General features: G+C 34.7%; 5 protein-coding genes across 11 annotated transcripts in view; 3 read left to right on the top strand and 2 right to left on the bottom strand.

Moving 5' to 3' along the window:
• Positions 1,360 to 3,874, top strand: LOC104770564. 7 transcript variants are annotated; one of them, XR_764582.2, is made up of 5 exons: positions 1,360 to 1,761; positions 1,864 to 2,002; positions 2,077 to 2,123; positions 2,887 to 3,073; positions 3,490 to 3,874. XR_764582.2 is itself a non-coding variant. In XM_019242284.1 (4 exons), exons 1-4 carry the CDS (start codon positions 1,666 to 1,668, stop codon positions 3,600 to 3,602), a joined length of 330 nt encoding a protein of 109 aa, XP_019097829.1. In that variant the 5' UTR covers positions 1,360 to 1,665; the 3' UTR covers positions 3,603 to 3,874. The 7 variants fall into 7 exon arrangements, 4 of the variants coding, with proteins under 4 accessions (XP_019097829.1, XP_019097830.1, XP_010493312.1 ...); XR_764581.2 differs by having other exon boundaries at positions 1,864 to 1,917; positions 2,023 to 2,123; positions 2,887 to 3,874; XR_764580.2 differs by having other exon boundaries at positions 2,887 to 3,874.
• On the bottom strand, positions 8,790 to 10,032 carry LOC104772441 (F-box/kelch-repeat protein At3g16740-like). Its single transcript, XM_010497053.1, has 2 exons — positions 9,892 to 10,032; positions 8,790 to 9,689 (listed from the first exon to the last, which is right to left on the bottom strand). The coding sequence occupies exons 1-2, from the start codon at positions 10,030 to 10,032 to the stop codon at positions 8,790 to 8,792; spliced, it is 1,041 nt and encodes a 346-aa protein (XP_010495355.1).
• LOC109124457 (mitochondrial fission protein ELM1) lies at positions 10,334 to 13,631 on the top strand. The gene is made up of 10 exons (XM_010495009.1): positions 10,334 to 10,672; positions 11,236 to 11,477; positions 11,675 to 11,771; positions 11,931 to 12,080; positions 12,214 to 12,340; positions 12,481 to 12,593; positions 12,680 to 12,743; positions 12,839 to 12,932; positions 13,013 to 13,121; positions 13,267 to 13,631. Exons 1-10 carry the CDS (start codon positions 10,487 to 10,489, stop codon positions 13,441 to 13,443), a joined length of 1,359 nt encoding a protein of 452 aa, XP_010493311.1. The 5' UTR covers positions 10,334 to 10,486; the 3' UTR covers positions 13,444 to 13,631.
• On the bottom strand, positions 13,704 to 16,387 carry LOC104770562. Its single transcript, XM_010495008.2, has 9 exons — positions 16,163 to 16,387; positions 15,871 to 16,043; positions 15,612 to 15,734; positions 15,474 to 15,530; positions 15,215 to 15,295; positions 14,897 to 14,931; positions 14,709 to 14,798; positions 14,454 to 14,613; positions 13,704 to 14,090 (listed from the first exon to the last, which is right to left on the bottom strand). Exons 1-9 carry the CDS (start codon positions 16,311 to 16,313, stop codon positions 13,986 to 13,988), a joined length of 975 nt encoding a protein of 324 aa, XP_010493310.1. The 5' UTR covers positions 16,314 to 16,387; the 3' UTR covers positions 13,704 to 13,985.
• LOC104770561 (ruvB-like protein 1) overlaps positions 16,586 to 17,584 on the top strand; it is a 4,445-nt gene continuing 3,446 nt past the window's right edge. Inside the window, exons 1-2 of the mRNA XM_010495007.2 lie at positions 16,586 to 16,834; positions 17,385 to 17,573. Of these exons, the coding sequence (XP_010493309.1) occupies positions 16,745 to 16,834; positions 17,385 to 17,573 (279 nt within the window). The 5' untranslated portion in view covers positions 16,586 to 16,744. The remainder of the gene's footprint in view (positions 16,835 to 17,384; positions 17,574 to 17,584) is intronic.

Here is a 17,584-nt window from a genome sequence, read left to right as displayed (position 1 = left end):
CTGCAGGGCATCGATCCTAACCTCTCACTGTGGACATCCAAATCCACCAGTAGGTTATTGGTGCGTCAGGCGTTCCTCGAACCCTGGTCCCCACCCTTTAACAACCTTCTCACAGGATAAGCTGTCACCAAGTATGGATATCCACAGTGAGGGGTTAGGATCGATATCCTGCAGGGCCAGCTTGGGGCCTATGGGGGCAAGCTAGCAGTGGGCTAGTGGGGTCAACGGGACGGGTTGTCACAATACTATTTTTAAATTTAATTAATTTTAAATAATTTATTTTTATTTATTTTTTATTATTATTAATATAAGTAATAAATATGCAATGAATGAATATTAAAAATAGTATTTTTTAATGCAAAAAAGAAGTTGATTAGGTAGATGCTGACGTGGAGGAAGGAGAAGTGAGCAAAGTTAACTTTATATATAAACTAGAATTTGTATTCGCGCAAGCACGAGATTTTAATTTAAAACTTTTTCTATTAGTATAAATTCTTGAGCTCGAATATAATCATTCAAAGTTTTGAGGATAAATCTTTATAAATATATGTCAAGTGGTAATATTTGGAAAAATAAACAACATTGATGAGTACTTCAAGACCTTTTTTTTGTCAACTATTGGGTCACAACTGGCCGGCCCATTAGCCAAATTCCTACATTCGTAGGAGTAGAGACTCGATTCCGGGTGTGATGGTGCCATCTACAAATTGATTTACCTCCTGCCACTGCACTAAGGTCACTTCACTACTTCAAGACCTTTTATCATTAAAAAAATTTATTTTTTATTCATATTTCATTAAAACATTTTTTAAAGTTTTGATGATCGATTGTGGATCTAATTGTATGTATTTTTTTATGATTAGATGTTGATACTATCATAACATTATTCTGTATAAATTTGAATATACCAAATCTCATGAATATTAGTTAGTGTAAAGGTAAAATATAATATCATATCGTTATAACATCTTTACCGAGCGTGCTTTACCCATTGAAGTAATTGCAACGTACCATAAACGACCAATTCATGAATGGGTCTATCTTATCCCACTTTTCATGATTATATGGCAAAATGGTTAAACCCGACTTGGAATCTAATAATCTATTTAATAATGTATGTCATTTATTTTTCTACAAATTAATTCGTTTCACACAATTAATGAGATATCAGAGATTTTAAGTTAGGCATGTGTAATCTATATATACATTTTCAGAAACATTTATAGAATAAATCCTGGACTTCCAACTTATTAACAAGACTGCCACGGGGTAAAAAAGTCGGATCGGGTCAAAGAAAACAGGTGGAACTTTTACTGGTCGTGTAAACAGTAAACCTAATGAAAATTTTATCTTCTTTTGCGGTCATCGTTGTTAAAACCATTTGCAGAGATTTTCTTCTTTGTGCTTCTTTTCTCCGAGATTTACTTCCATCATCATGAGAGAGTATCATTGTTGCAAAAAATAATTATAGGAGAAGGTCATCAAAGGTATTTAGATAAAATATTAAAGAGATAACTGGATATATCTTCAAATAGAGAATTGGTTTAGCCAATGAATTGGGGGAGAAAGGGGAAGACGAGATCTGAGATTTGGAATCAGAAGAGTAAATTAGGGATTCAGACATGAACGAAGCTGGAAAGAAGCAACCAGCTCCTGAGACAAGGTATGGCGAGGAGAAAAATAAAAAGAGAGATAAGAAGAGGAAGAAGAAGAGTGATGATTTTAACAATTTTTTATGGTTCCATGAACAAGATAAAGATGGTAACTCTCTTTTTCTTAGTAGAATTTAAATTGAGGTGACTTTGCAATGTACGTCTTGGGTTTAATTGGTGTCACTGTTTTTTTTTCATCTCTATGAATTAGGCAAGAAGAGAATAATTTGATCAACTTCCTGCAGAAAACCGGGACTCTTGCGAAGTATGTGATAGTCTCCAAACATTATTCCATGTTCATTGCAACGTTTTGCAAGGAACTAACAATTGTCTTTGGCTTGGTGTTGTTGGTATGTGTTGCTCTTTTTAGGATAGAAAGTAGAGATGCTATCTTTCGTTATGTTTACCAGTGCTCTTGGTACAGGCGACAGGAGCAGACTCTGTGTATTGATGACATACGACATTGTCCTGGTAAGTTAAAGTTTTGTTCTGAAACGTTACGATTTTTAGATGTAGGCGTGTTATTATTTAGTTTTGTTTCATACTCAATCCAAACCGCCTATCAATCCCTTTTGGTTAATTTCGTTTCATATTTGCTCTTAGGCCTGGGCATAAAAACCGTACCCGAATACCCAACCCGGAACCCGACCCGAAAAACCGGGTTCGGGTTGGGTTCGGGTTTGCCTATAAAACCCTATTGGGTTCTATTTTCTAATACCCGTGGGTTCGGGTTAGGGTCGGGTAATACCCGATACCCGTTTGGGTACCCAATAAACCCGAACATATAAACATATTTATAATATTTATCATTAATATAATGCAATTACCCTAAAGTTATGATTATAATTTTGAATATTTCATTTAGTTTTATACCTAAATATCAAAAATAATCAAAATATCTAAAATATATTGTCACATAAGTCAAACTTTAACTAAATTTATTTAAATTTTATTAATTTTAATTATATTTTTTCGGGTACCCGGTAGTTCGGATACTAATTGGGTTCTGAAAATTGTAACCCAAACCAACCCGAACCCGGTACTACCCGAACCGAACCGAACCCAAACATAGTAAAATACCCGAATGGGTTCTATTTTCTATTACCCATTAACCCGAACCCGAACGGGTAATACCCGAACCCAAACGGGTAACCCGAATGCCCAGCTCTATTTGCTCTGTAATTTGCTAAAAATTTGTGGTTTCCTCTATATATGCTGCCTTGGTTTGCAACAGGAGCTTCTTTTATCCCGGATTGCATATACATGAGAGACGCCGACTTGCAACATTGAGTTCTTCTTCTACTTTTTGACCTCTCATATTAGTTTGTTGTAGAAAATAATATCAGTATATATTAAATGTGCCAGTGTGTTGCATCGTTAGCAAGGCCTCACATCTATTGCCATGGCAAGTATGTGATTAGGTATAAAACCAAAAATTATGTTAATTGGTTTGGAGGAATTGACGTTATTAGATAAAACAAATGTTTTAGTAAATTTGTTTAAGATCAAATCTGGAAACCTGTTAATTGGTGCTCATGTGGTAAGTTTTATTCATCTTTTAGCATTGACATCTTTCCATTTGATTTTGAGAGATTGAGGATCTTAAACAAAGCCATTAACTTCTAATGCTCATACTATGAATTTACGATTCATACATAAAGTAGAGAGATGCTGGGTAATTGTCTTCATAACTTTCATAATGAAAGTTTCATTTAGGTGGTCAGTGTGCGTTTACATATCATATCATTTTCAATCTCAAGTAATAATATAGAAACACAAATATCTAACCATTATTTCTCTGTCTTTTGTTTTTAATGGGTCGCAAACTGACCAATAGGGAGTGAGACCATATGTGATAGAGCAGATCTTGGTTTTCTATATAATGGCCCTGAGAAAAGTTTTTTGGTCGTTTTCAATCATATGAGACTGCTTGCCTTAGTGCCTGCGTGAACACCGGTTTCCCGCGGGTCTCAGGCGTATAAGGATAAGAAGAAGACGAAGGGATAGAGGAATCAGTAAGAGACATATCGAATCGATGAGATTAAGAAGAATTAGAGAAGAAGAAAGGAAGAGATAATGTGTCGGTTTTAGTTTTTTTTTGGGTAAATAACCTTTATCTTATGTACTTTTTTGGTGTCTTATACTAAGCATTGTCATTTTTCCTTTTTTAAATAACCACCAATTTGGTTTCTCCATTATAATCTTCATTTGGTAATATATAATTTGGTAATTTATAATAAATTGTGTGATAACAATTGACAAATTTTTCCAGCAATTTTATGAAAAGGATGAATGTTTTATATTTGATCTAAGAATTTACTCCATATTTTAAACTATGTATATAAATTATAGTTAAAATTAGTGATAAATTAATAAAAATTAAATTTTGATAAATTAATATATTTACTTGGTCCCATTTTTTTTTTATGGTTATGCTTAAGAATCGGTAAATTAATAACTCTATAAATTAACTTTATACAGTATACACTTTTAAAAAAATGATGAATATGTTTTATACTTACCAAAAGTGAGAGATGCTCTAGATAACATATTATATGCACATATTTTTAATCAATTAATTAAAGTTTATAAAAGTAAACAATTAGTATAAGTCTTATAAAAAAACGAACTTACTTTTATTTTCATTGCACACATAAACTAAATATACTAAAGTGTTAGGTTATTTATATATGAAACTAACAAAAATAGAAAGCCATTTATATTGTACTGATATTATTAAAAAACTATAATATAATTAAAATACTACTATCTCTACAGTGAAAACTAAAAAAAACACTTCTCGACAATTTAAATATTTAAGAAACTATATGATATTATTTTCTATATTATAAAAAATACACGATATACACCTAAAACATAGAAATGGACACTACGTAATATATAGATGCAAAATACTGTACTTTTACAAAATACAAAAATTAGTTACATATATATAGTTAATCTACCAAACAAAATACATTTTGCATTTTTAAAAAATAAATTTAGCCCCGCGGTGTACCGCGGGTGAATATCTAGTTGTGTATTATTATCTTTTAAGTTTTACTAATTTATTTTCAAACAATTTTAACGATAATTTTTTGTCATTATTGATGATGCACTCCTTTTGACATCTACTTTTTTCACCTTCTATTGGCTCACATATAACACATATTAGACTGTAAAATGATTTTCAAGATATATTAGAACTATTTTCTCTTTAATTACTATCTTTCAACACTCAAATTTAGATTAGAAGTATTTGATTCAATTTATGAAATATCAAATTTGTTTTCCTCTTTGATCATATTATAAAATAATATTTCACTTTTAATTTTATTTTTCCTGTTTAAAATTTTATAAATACAATTACAGATTTTTTTATATTCTACCATAATTTTAAATTTCACTTCCATTCTAAAACTCAATAATACACAATTACATAAAAAAATTATCCTACCATAAGTTTAAATTTTACTTCCATTCTAAAACTCAATAATACGCAATTACATAATTTTTTTTATTCTATCATAAATTTAAAATTTACTTCCATTCTAAAACTCAATAATACATTTAAAATTTTAAATTATGATAATTTTAGTAGAAAATTTAATTATATTATTACCACTAATAAAAAATTATAGTATTGTTTTCACATTTTATTTATTTTACATAATTATTTATTTATTTAAAATTTCTACTAATTATAATTAACATAAATATGCACTAAAAAAATATTTTAAAGTAAAAATATATATATATTGCTTAGGTGGATGTTTTTGTAGCTAGAAATGATGATATATAATTACAAGATCAATGGAGATTCTAATCATAGTTCTTGTCTTCTTGAGCTAGGAAAATATTTTATTTGTCTCTTATAATTATGTGTCTCAACCATATGATGCATATATATGTAAAAGAACTAAGCATAAACGATACATGAAAGAAAATTAGGTACAAAACGTAATAATATTATTCCAAATTCAATGTTTTACTTCCTATATATCGGGCAGATGCTTTATTCTTTTCTTTATTTTTTTTATTTTTTATTTTTATGGTTGAATAATAAAATTATAGTCTCGTTAATCTCTATTTTGTTTGCTCCCTACTTAATGCTTTTTTGAATTATGATCGAGGGGTAGATGTTCTCTATAGATAGAATATTTGTTTTTGGAACAACATAATTAGCCGTTACAAACTAAACCGTTACACTGGTGACGGAAGATATGAAAGGATGTGTGAAAGTATATAGGAATTGAGAATTTGAATTTGAATGGTATGCGTTGCAACATCGGATGGTGAAACAACATGGTTCGAGGGTTAAGGAGGAGAGAAACGTGTGAAGGTGAAATGTCCTTCTCACCACCATCGCGAAATTTTATCAGGTTGAATCCATAGGATGAAATCTAAACTTTGTATGATTGTTTAAAGGACTTATTATAATCTGTAAGACCCACAAAATTAAAGAAGAGGTGGCTGATGTGGCAGCACCAGGAGTGAGAAAATGTAACTTTATATATATAGATATATAGTTAACCTAAAACTAGATTGGTACTGTGATAAGATTTTGGAGATGAGAACATGTAACAATATATATATATACTAGATGAGGACCCGCCTGATGTATGGGTTTAAAGTTTTATAAATTAAATTAAATTTAATAAAAATATATTAAAAAAATTTGTATGTTATTTATAATTTTATTTTTGTTATAATACACTGATTTATATCCATTTACAAATCTTTTATGTGTTATTATTAAAAGTGTATTTTTTACACCTAAATATACTTTATGTACAAATATATTCTTTATCACCACCTAGAAAATGTCTATATGAACACATTAAGCCAACTATTTTACTTTCACTTCTGCATAGATTTTTAATTACTAAAATTGTTGGCTCAAAAAATATTTTGAATATAAAATATATTACTCCCTCCGTTCTAATTTAGTTGTCGTTTTAGGATTTAATTTTGTTTCATATTAGTTGTCGTTTTAGATTTTCAATGCAGATCTTTGATGAATATTCCAATCTTATCCCTGCTGTTTTAAAGTTTCAACTAATGAAAAAATTATAAAATATATTAATGAAGGGCAAAACATAAAATTTAATAGTTTCCTTAATTTGTGTGCAAAAACCTTAAACGACAGTTAAACTAGAACGGAGGGAGTACATAATATACTAATCAATGATGTATCATTACAATAATGCATGACCACCATGAAGAAAACCTTGGCTCCGCCCTCATCCCTTATGGAGAGAACCTTGCGTCCAACCTCCTCCACCTTCCTCCCTTGGGGAAATAACCTTGCGTCCAACCTTTTCCACTATAGAGAGAACCTCGGCTCTGCCCTCCTCCTGTGTCGAGAGAACATGTTCACGCCTTTTTGCTATCTCAAAATGGCTTGCTCCAACCACCAATGAAAGTTAAAAAAAATTTCTAACGTCACAAAATCTTTTGATAGTAACTAATGTTAAATTTCCCAATGTATTCGTAGAAGCATCTTTGACACACCATGATGTAGCTTTTGTCTCTATAACGCCTCAACCGCCACCTTGCTTAGTGAGTCCATGTCCACTCTCAGTCCATGGGCCCACCTTCCTAAGTGGGCCCTACATCTATTCCCGGCCCGTGGACCCACCCATATTCGATGGCCGTTTGTTACATCTGGGAAGCTTTAAAAACTTGTTTACGACAAATCAACAAATAATATTTTCCTGTGTTTTGTCCTCACTCGCAAAGTTTCGACAATCACTTCCAGAAAGGTCACCGATCATGAAGTTCTATCAGGACCCTTAACCGGAAAAATAAGTGCATTTTGGTGACATATGTGGCCAAATCAATTCTTTTAAACCTTTCCGCAAAGCAGAGTGTCACGGTCTTTGAGCTCCTATGGATCTATCAACAACGATTTATGTTTTTCTAATCTAACTATCTATGTTTTTTGTAAGCTTGTATTTCATTAGCCTATATTGTCTATCTATTATGTTGATGAGCTTCTACTCGTTATCTCCCTTTGGGATTGAATAATTAATGGTAACAATTATGTTTGCGATAAAAAGAAGGGTTTATGACCAACCGTTGAAAAATTAGAAGAAAATTAATTTAACATAATTAAAGAAACAATAGAAAATTATAAGCACAGTAATATATCCCAAATAATTCAAAGATAAAAATATAAAATAAAACAATCGAAAATACTACAATAAAAAAAAAAAACAGTATTAGGAAAAAAAAACACATATATTAATATATTTTTTTTGTCAACATAGTATTCTGACCTATTCCCAACTGAAAAAAGTAAAAAGTAGGAGAAAATTTTGGTTTAAAAAATAAGAAAAATTTACCTTCCCATTAAAAAAATTTCTCAATTAAACAAAATTGAAAGCAGTATTTTTGAATAAATTATTTAAATATAAGACAATCTATGTTTATATAAAAGTGAATATTTAAAAAATTTAAAATTAATAATTAACTATATATTTTCCTTAATCTTTTTTCTATTTTTTGTAGAATTAATAACTTAAAATTAAAAATAAGTAAATATTATTATAATTTCGAATTTTATGATATATATATATATATAATCTCCTTATAATTATTTTAAAAAACTTTGTATTTTTTAATAAATTTTGTAATTTTTTTATTTATCTTTTTACATTATTAATATTTTTAAAACAAAATATTTTATTTTTCAAATTTTTCCTTTTAAATATTAATTTTTACATTTGTCAAAATCTGAGATTGATAACTTGACACATGTCAAAATCTTGTTAATGGCTAACTTACAAAACCCAACTTTATATAATAAGATATATATAGTAATGATTAATCATTTTATATTCTAACAGTCTTAAGCATTTTTAACAAATTATCTCCAAAACTCCAAAGATAACAAAAATGGTAATATTTAAAAAGTATCCTTAACTTAAATGCCGTTTTGCTTGCATATTTGGCTCCTCTCGGGCATAAACAGAATTCTTAGCAGCATAACCACCAACCAAACACAAAATAAAAATGTAAGCTAGTAATAAGAAAGCTTTCAAAGAAAATAATGTAATAATAGTATATTTTAATTCGCTATCAGTTGGACATAACAAAAAAATAGAGAAAGAAACCAAAAAAACAACGAAAAGTTTAGGGTGCTTTACAAATTTTCACTAAGCTTGGAACATAAGGGACCATAGATGGGTCACACCCATAGGCCGTAGATTCGCCAAGAACAACTTTTTCGTAGAAATTATTTCCAGTGATGTGAGCAGTGTGGCTGGTGGAAGATCGACCTGTTTTTCTATCAAGAATCACTGCAACCTTTTTCTCCTCGTCAACAAAGAAACTCACAGGACATTTAGTAAAAGAAAAACGAAACCGAAAACGAATGATTGGTTCCACATCAACAGCTAAGAACAAAAAATTCCACGACACTTGATTGGGCTCAATCTTATTACTAATCCATATCTTGACGAGGGGTGCACGATGTTCCTGAAATAACACCACAAGCTGCTCAACTCTGACACTAGAAAAAGTCACAATATCTATAAGGCGAGCATGAAAAGGTAGAGGCAAACGCGGTCCAAATCTCTCCGTTGTGAAATCAAAGGAGAGTAGGAAATCAGGGTGATTTGGTGATATTTTTTCATAAAATGGGAACTTCTCTTGGGCATACCAGTAAGTGTTGCCCTTTAGAGACAAGCCACGATGAGAAGACGGAATACGCCAGTCCGGAGCGAAACCATCGATGACCTTCCACGATGCATTAGAGTTTAATTTGTACATCTCACTCTCACAAATTCGGTTGCCACTCTGGTCGTACCGAGTCACAAATCTCAAAACTTTATGCTTCTTCTCCTTGTCGTATCCAAGAGCGTACACGGTACACCTCATATTTGTGGTAAGAATTGCTTGGTTCGATCCACCTTGTTTGTCCCAAATAAGGGTTCCAAACAACAAGCCGCCCAGGTGAGTCGTCGTCTCTGCCTTTAGAGATGCATAAGAATAAACCGTCGCAGTGAATGACTTGAGATATGTCGACTCCATCTGCATGGAGATTACCTATAAGCTCTATAGAAGATGGAGAGAGGAGATCGACACTCATTAAGGAAACTCTATATTCCAACAACACCACCATCTCAATTAATCCCTTCCTCCTCTGTTTCTTCTTTAGAAGAAGAAAGCTCTCACTTTTCGTTAAGGTGTTCCAACTTTTACAGGTCAATCGCAATTTTCCCAAACATGTCACCGGAACCCTAGAGAGCACCTCCTCCTCTATATCACTTGGAAGATCAGATATATGTGTAAAGACTGCGTGATCCTTTGGTTTGTCATCATCATCATCATCAATCGATATCTCCTTTAACGCCTTGTCAAGAGCGTACTCCATTCCCCAACAAAGCTCCTCAAACACGTAACCTTTACACCACACAAAACGTTAACCACTGTGGATGGAGGCAGGCTCTAGCAAAAGATGAACTAGCTAGGTCAAAACTGCAAGCCAGATAAGATTGGACTTTCCCGGTAAACTAATCTTTTTTATCACGCAAGGTGAACTGAAAACCCTCTACCTGAAAAAGCGTATCCCCTGAGCCCACCCCTTGTATGTTTTTGTTAAGTAAAAAAATTAGTTTAATTAATTTTAACGAATTAGTTTAATTAATTTTACGCTTTTGAAGTTAAATAAAAAAATCTCTTTCTGCGACCTTTACGCAATTCGCAAAGCACGACCTCTCTCTTTCTTCTCCTTCTTCTTGGCGTACAGATCAATACCTAATCGTGACGGTGTGGTTCCTCTAGGGGTTTTGGATCCTGATTGGAATCGGAATTGAAATCGAACCGGCATGAGGCCAATCCTATTGCCGGATCCACCCAGTCTATCAACCGGCGTACCTGATATTTTCGAACAAGGCGGACCCCAGAACGTCGTCAGACGCGCCGTCGTCATCGGTAACGGTTTCCCTGGCTCCGAGAATCAGTGTATCGGTCTCGTTCGTGCCCTCGGCTTGGCCGAAAATCACCTACTCTACGTGAGTTTCCGGTTTTTAGCATCTTACTTTCATTTCTTCAACTCTTCCCAACTAATAATTCGATTTATGTAGAAGGGCGTCGTATGCTTTGGTAGTGAGATTGATGATTGCTTTCGGATTTAGGAATTCTTTATGTATTCTACGTTCTTAACTTGTTAGGTCTACACAGGAGTGGGAATTTCTAAATTTTTAGTACTTCTTTAGCATGTACTGTATGTAAATTTTTATGGTAACTAGGAATTGATGGATATGTATATTTGTCAATATCTCAAGTTCTGCAAAATTTAGGGTAAATGATTGAAGAGTTTTGCTAGGTCTTAATAGTAGCATTAGTCCTAGGTAGAGCATGATGCTGCTGCAACTACTGAATTTCATTTAGAAGGAACAGTGGTAGTGGAGTCTTTAATATGCTTTTTGATCAGTTTTGATGCATGCATCAAGACTGTTTTATGTGTCTGGCATCTCGAGTTTCTTTGATCAACAATAGTGTTGACATTCACATACTTTTACTTTTAACATGGTGTTTGTTTTGCTGAGATTATCTGTTTTTGTCTTGATTCAAGCGAGTGACAAGGCCTAAAGGAGGGCTAAATGAGTGGCTGCATTGGCTTCCAGTTGGGTTTCACAAGAATTTGGACTTTATCCTCAGGCATATTTACCTCTACTCCAGGTTGATGCTTGGATCCAAACAAAGTAAATACATCACATCTGTACCCTCGGAGAATGGTGGTAGTGTAGGTTTGGCCTCTATTCTTGAGGCTGATGTGAAGAGCATTGTAAATATGGCTCGTCAAACCTATGAAAAGTATGTAATCTTTCCGAAATTTCTTTGTGGTGCTTGTTCATTTGGACACTATTGCCTTTTTATGAGTTACAAGTAGTACTTAAGCGAATTCAAGCCTGAGTGTATGCCTTTCCTTCCTCCATCTCGAATTTCTGTTTGTCCATGGATTGGGAATCGTATTGCACATGTGGCTAAGTGATTTTATCTTCTTGTCACAGGGAAGGCCCGTTGGTAGTGATTGCATGTGGAAGAGATACAATTTCTATTGCTAGCTCGATAAGGCGTTTGGCTTCTGAAAACGTCTTCGTTGTTCAGGTCTATTACAACCTTTAACCTTTTTGTTATTTTACTAATGATAGCATAGTGGACTTAGAGATACAATTCGAGATAATATTTTTATTTAATGGTAGGAAGAATTTTTGTGTCCTGGTCCTGTGAATTCTAAAATAGTGCTGTTTGGTCTTCATTTTCTAGATACAACATCCTAGATCACATTTAAATAGGTTTGACATGGTGATCACGCCTCGTCATGACTACTACCCTCTAACGCCTGAAGCACAAGAGCAGGTTCCTAAATTCATGCGGAGGTGGATCACTCCACGTGAACCTCCTCAGGATCATGTAGTAAGTACTAAATAGTAGCTACCATGCTGTATGCTCAATTCTTTTCTCCATAATGTTGAAGAAATACAGTAGATTAATCTTTCTTTGGAGATTTCATTTGTAATTACCTTGAATGGACACGCTTTTTTTTCAGGTCTTGACTACAGGAGCTCTACACCAGATCGATTATGCCTTACTCCGTAAAGCAGCTAGTGCCTGGCATGATGAATTTGCTGCTCTTCCAAAGCCGTTAGTTGTGGTCAACATCGGCTGGCCTAGAAGTAGGTTCTGTTTACTCTTTTAAGTTAACTAGAAGGATTTCTTACATTTCCATTATATAACATAACACATGAGCGTTTGAATCTCTTGAATACTGAGCTTTAACCTTTTTGCCATGGATTTGTTTTGTCTTTCTGAACAGGTAACTGTCGGTATGGAGCAGACGTCGCAAAGCAGCTAACAGACTCCATTCTTGATGTCCTTGCTACCTGTGGAAGTGTCAGAATTTCTCTTTCCTACAAAACCCCTGCAAAGGTCTCTTGACACTTTTTTCTTTTTCTACCCACAGTCATAACTGATATTCTTCTTGAGTCTCACCTGGTACTTTACTACGCAAGCAGGTTTCAAGAGTAATCTTCAAAGAACTTGGAGATAACCCAAAAGTTTACATATGGAATGGCCAAGGTACCGACAATCCATAGCAAACTACTGCTTCAGCTTTGTACGTAAGTACAATGCAATGACAAAAGTTTCTTATGGTTGTTAAAATTCTATTTCAGAACCAAATCCGTACATGGGACATCTAGCTTGGGGTGATGCGTTTGTGGTGACAGCAGATTCTGTCAGTCTGATCAGCGAAGCCTGTAGCACCGGGTATGTAATATGCTGAGATATACCTTTTCTTTTTTCCAACAACTTAAAACTACAATCTGTGTATACATTCATTTCTGCAGAAAACCAGTGTATGTTGTTGGAACCGATCACTGTAAATGGAAGATTGCAGATTTCCAAAAGTCTTTGAGGGAGCGAGGAGTTGTCCGCCCATTTACAGGTTTCGAAGATGTAAGTATCTTTACATTGTAGAGCTATCTTTTCTCCCTTTTTTTCTCCATCTAATGGATTCTTTTTAATATTAGAGAGATATCTGGTAAGAGTTTTGTTATATTCTCTATGTCTTAATTGATTTGGGTTCAATGGTTATTTATAGATGTCGGTAAGTTGGAGTTATCCGCCATTGAATGACACAGCAGAGGCAGCTACAAGAGTACGGCGTGAATTGGCTGCACGCGGATGGAGTTTACGGCTTGAATTTTATACTCTTCTTTGCTGTAACATTTATTTGCGGAATCAAAATTTGTCCAAAGCTGGAGAAACAGAAGCCTGAGAGAATCAGATGTTGTGCAGAAAGAAAGAAAAGGTGAAGATACCATTTAAAAGGGTCATTTCATTTTAGTTTGCCCTATAAAGTTTTGCTGATAATGTTTTACCAATAGGCCAAATACTAAAAATCTCTGCTACTCTATCGGAGTGGCCTTTGTGATATAAGGAAAGTGGAAAGTTTTTTCACGTTTGTATTGGTTTGTCGATGAGATTTGACCGTTTGAGTGTGTAAAATAAGCAAAAACTTTCAGGCATATAACCTCCTTTGTCTCAAATCGCCACTAATTTGATATATGAGTAAAATGAACATCAGAGGGCTACTTTCCACAAAGATTGAAGAAATAAGACATCTTTTGCTAAGAGAACAAAAATACAAGGTTGTTTTTAAGAAAAGCCAAACAACGCCGTTATGATTTATAACTCACTACTACATCCTCAGTCTTATCAGATGAGTTCAGCTTCTGTTCTCTTCTGCAAATATGTACTGACAATTCACAAACCTGCGGTCTATCTCGGAAGGTCTGTTTATGCTTGTGAACTTTGTAGTTAGTAGTCATCTGGGAAGATGAACTGAAGATCTTGGTTGTCTCTGTACACTTGAACCAGAGCTGCGGCTTTGTATACAAACAAACCAACCATGGCTGGAACTATCTGCAAGTAACAACCATTGTCGAGATTAAAAAGGTTCAAACTTGTCACAAGAACATGTCAAAAGCAAGCGATTAACAGTGAAGTCGAAAGGAACTAAAATCAAAACTTTGTGGAGACACAGATAAACAAAGCTGAAACCTAGCAAACAGAACTTGAAGTTCCTGAAGGATATAGATATAGAAGCTGGATAAAGAATTCGACTTAAGCTCTCGGACGCTAATGTTTGTGTAACACCGACAAGAATATGCAAAAGATCCTCTTCTCTAATGTTATGTGGATAAGGACGGTGAAATTTGTAAGAAGACATACTAAAGATTTTTAATTTTCTGAATTTGTGGTAAGCAATTAGCTTAGAATAGCTACCTGGAAGTCGAACAAGTCATTCTGGAAATACTTGTGTGAGAGTACCCACAAACCATAAATTGCAGCTGGAATCACCAGGCGTGGAGAAGAGAGAGCCATGCCACTGCCCCTGAGGGTCCTCTCTACAAAGTCCTCAAGGTCTTCACTTCTAATTCCAATCCTGAGTTCGGACAATACAAAAGCAAGAGCAATGTGAGTAACAGGAACTATTCCACGGAGAATATGACCAGACTACAGAGTTCTCAAGGTGTATACTTTTTAGACTTTCTCTTCCGGAAGATATCAGGAACTGCTTCACGTGAAACACCATCAGCGTATCCATACAAAAGCTGAAGGTACAAACAACTGCACTGGAATAACATTTGGTTAGGAATACACGAGCAAGCATGTTGCTTAACTTATATAATACAATGTGAGTCAACCAACTAAAATAGACAACAAACCTGAAAAGAACTCCAACTGCATAACTGACCGCAGCCTGTCAGAGATGACACAAACAGATATGATTATATGGTCCATTTAAAGAGACGCAGCAGAGAAAAGTGTATTGTATTGCAACAAAGTAATAAAATGAGACAAAAAATGTGGTCTGAGTGACAGTGACAAAGATACATGTTATGGTTTACTATGAGTTAAGCCAAAAATGCCTCTTAAACACTTTTGTATCTCCATATACCCATTAAATACTATGCTTTTTAGGGATGCTGATTCATATAATAGACCTTGCAAAGAAAGAAAAGAACACCCACAAGAGAGCTTACCTGGGCTGATAAAGCTAGTAAGCAATATCCGCTGCCCCCGGTTCCAATTACAATTGACAAGTACATAAGCTCACGCTTCAGCTACAAAAATAAAGACACAAAAGCAGCAATTCCAAAGTAAGTTCGGTAACTAAACCATACAAATCCACTACGGCCATCACAGACTGAACAACCATTTTCCACTATAGAGCGTTTTGTTGAATGATAAAGATTTGACTGGCAGACTAATTAAGAAACATACTGAAAGGAATAATCATACAGCTTCATATTTCAGCAAGTTAAATTTCTTCCTTCTCTCGCTGTCATCCTGTAGTGCCTGCAATCAAAACCCAAAGGGTTATACGCAGCATGATGCTACTGCAATGAGAACTAGAACATTCAAAAATAGATGACCCACCTTAGCTAGAGCTTTCTTGTTTATAGGGGCCGAATCACTTTCCCAACCAATCCATTCTTGGGTTGGTTTAAGTTTCAAGAAACCACTTTCATCATCCTCATCTACGCCATCAATTGAGCTCTCCTGCATATATAATATATAGACATTGATAAAAAAAAAAGTAACAGTTCCAAGTAGAAGATTGTCGCCATGAAAGCACAAACCAACACTTGATTTCAAATGAACATTTGAAAGAAACACATAACATATCTGATTTTACCTGAGTATCAAGTCCAGGAGTTGAAGAGGAAGCTCTATTAGAACTAAGATCAATAGATTCGAGAATGTCCCTTAACCAGAGCCTATCAGAAACCTTAGAAATGAAATCTCCATTCTCTTCTCTGTCTTTCAAGAACATTTGCAACACATCCTCCTCCACTACTAGCTCACTCACTAAAGAACCAAAAACACACCAAAAAGACATGAAATTTCCCACAAAAGCGAAGGAACATCTGAGAAAAAAGCTTCATAGTAGATATAAAACGTAGAGAGAGAGAGAGAGAGATTGTCACCAGAGCGAGAAGCGGCGTTAATGGCGGACAAACGTGCGATATTCTTGTTCGGTGGTTTCCGAAGGTGATACGTCGGAGAAATTCTCACCTGTGGTGGAGGAACAGCGCCGCCGGAAAACCAAGAAGCGGCGGGAATCGAGAGAGTCTCCATGGGGCCTCTGGTTTTGTCCAGAAGAAGAAGAAGCTTATCCTTATTGGTGTTAATGGAGGAGAAACGAAAAGTTACCAAAACGAAGACCCTTTCATTATTGGTCTATTTTACTTTCACCCCTTAATTTACATTTATGACTACTGAGTTCTTTATTTCACCCCGTAACTTTTGTTTTGTCACTTCTGTTAAAGAAATTTTCCTTTTCTCCAATTGTTTCTTTCAGTTTTTGACATTAATAAGTGTGAGGGTGATTTCGTAAATAAAAGAGAGAATAAAGGCCCCATTGTTGCAACAAAGGTTTAACATATAAACTTTGCAGAGGAGGCGTTTGCAAACTCAAAAGAAGCTCAACTCTTTCTCCGCCGTCGTCTTCTTCATCGGAGAATACAGCAAAAGACCTAAAAAGATCACAGAGTAACCAGTTGAGGGAGATGGATAAAGTAAAGATTGAAGAGATTCAGTCCACCGCTAAGAAGCAGCGTATTGCTACTCACACCCATATCAAAGGCCTTGGCCTCGAGGTTCTTCTTCTTCTTCCTCTCTCTCTCTTTGGCTCTTGTAGTATGCTCGTATTGCTCGCAGTTTGCTTGGGTTTAGGGCTTAGTTAGGGTTTTAGGGTTTTTAAAGTTTTATGCTTTTTTAGGGTTTTAAAGCTATTTGCTTTCTTTTGTTACTCTCTGTGACTCTTTTCTGTTCTAGCAAAGCTTTTGCAAAGTCTTGAATTTTGTGGGGATAATGCATCTAGATGTGTTTTAGTAGATTGCAGTATGCTTGTATTGTTCGTAGTTGTTCAGGTTTTGGGTTTAAAGTTGTAGGCTTTTTTAAGATTTTGAAGTTAATTGATTCGTTTGGTATCTTCCTAGACTCTTTTCGGTTCAAGTAATTTCAATACCAATGCATCTAATATGAAATATTGTACCGACGGATGTGTTTAGACCCATACCTTGCCTTGATGGTGCTCTTCTACTTCTGTGGTTCCTTCATTGACTGTATTTTCTCAAGCGTTAGTGTGATCTCTTTCTATAGCTAGTAGCATCAGTTCCGTTGCTAACATTGTGTCTCCTTTTCTAGCCAACCGGTATCCCTATAACATTGGCGGCTGGATTTGTTGGTCAACTTGAGGCTAGAGAGGCAGCTGGTCTTGTAGTGGACATGATTAAGCAGAAGAAAATGGCGGGCAAGGCTCTTTTGCTTGCTGGACCTCCTGGAACCGGCAAAACAGCATTGGCTCTTGGAATTTCCCAAGAGCTGGGAAGTAAGGTAATCTTGGA

This window comes from Camelina sativa, chromosome 20 (assembly GCF_000633955.1).
Source record: "Camelina sativa cultivar DH55 chromosome 20, Cs, whole genome shotgun sequence".
Classification (NCBI taxonomy): Eukaryota; Viridiplantae; Streptophyta; class Magnoliopsida; order Brassicales; family Brassicaceae; genus Camelina; species Camelina sativa.
This window is presented reverse-complemented; position numbering and strand designations above follow the sequence as displayed.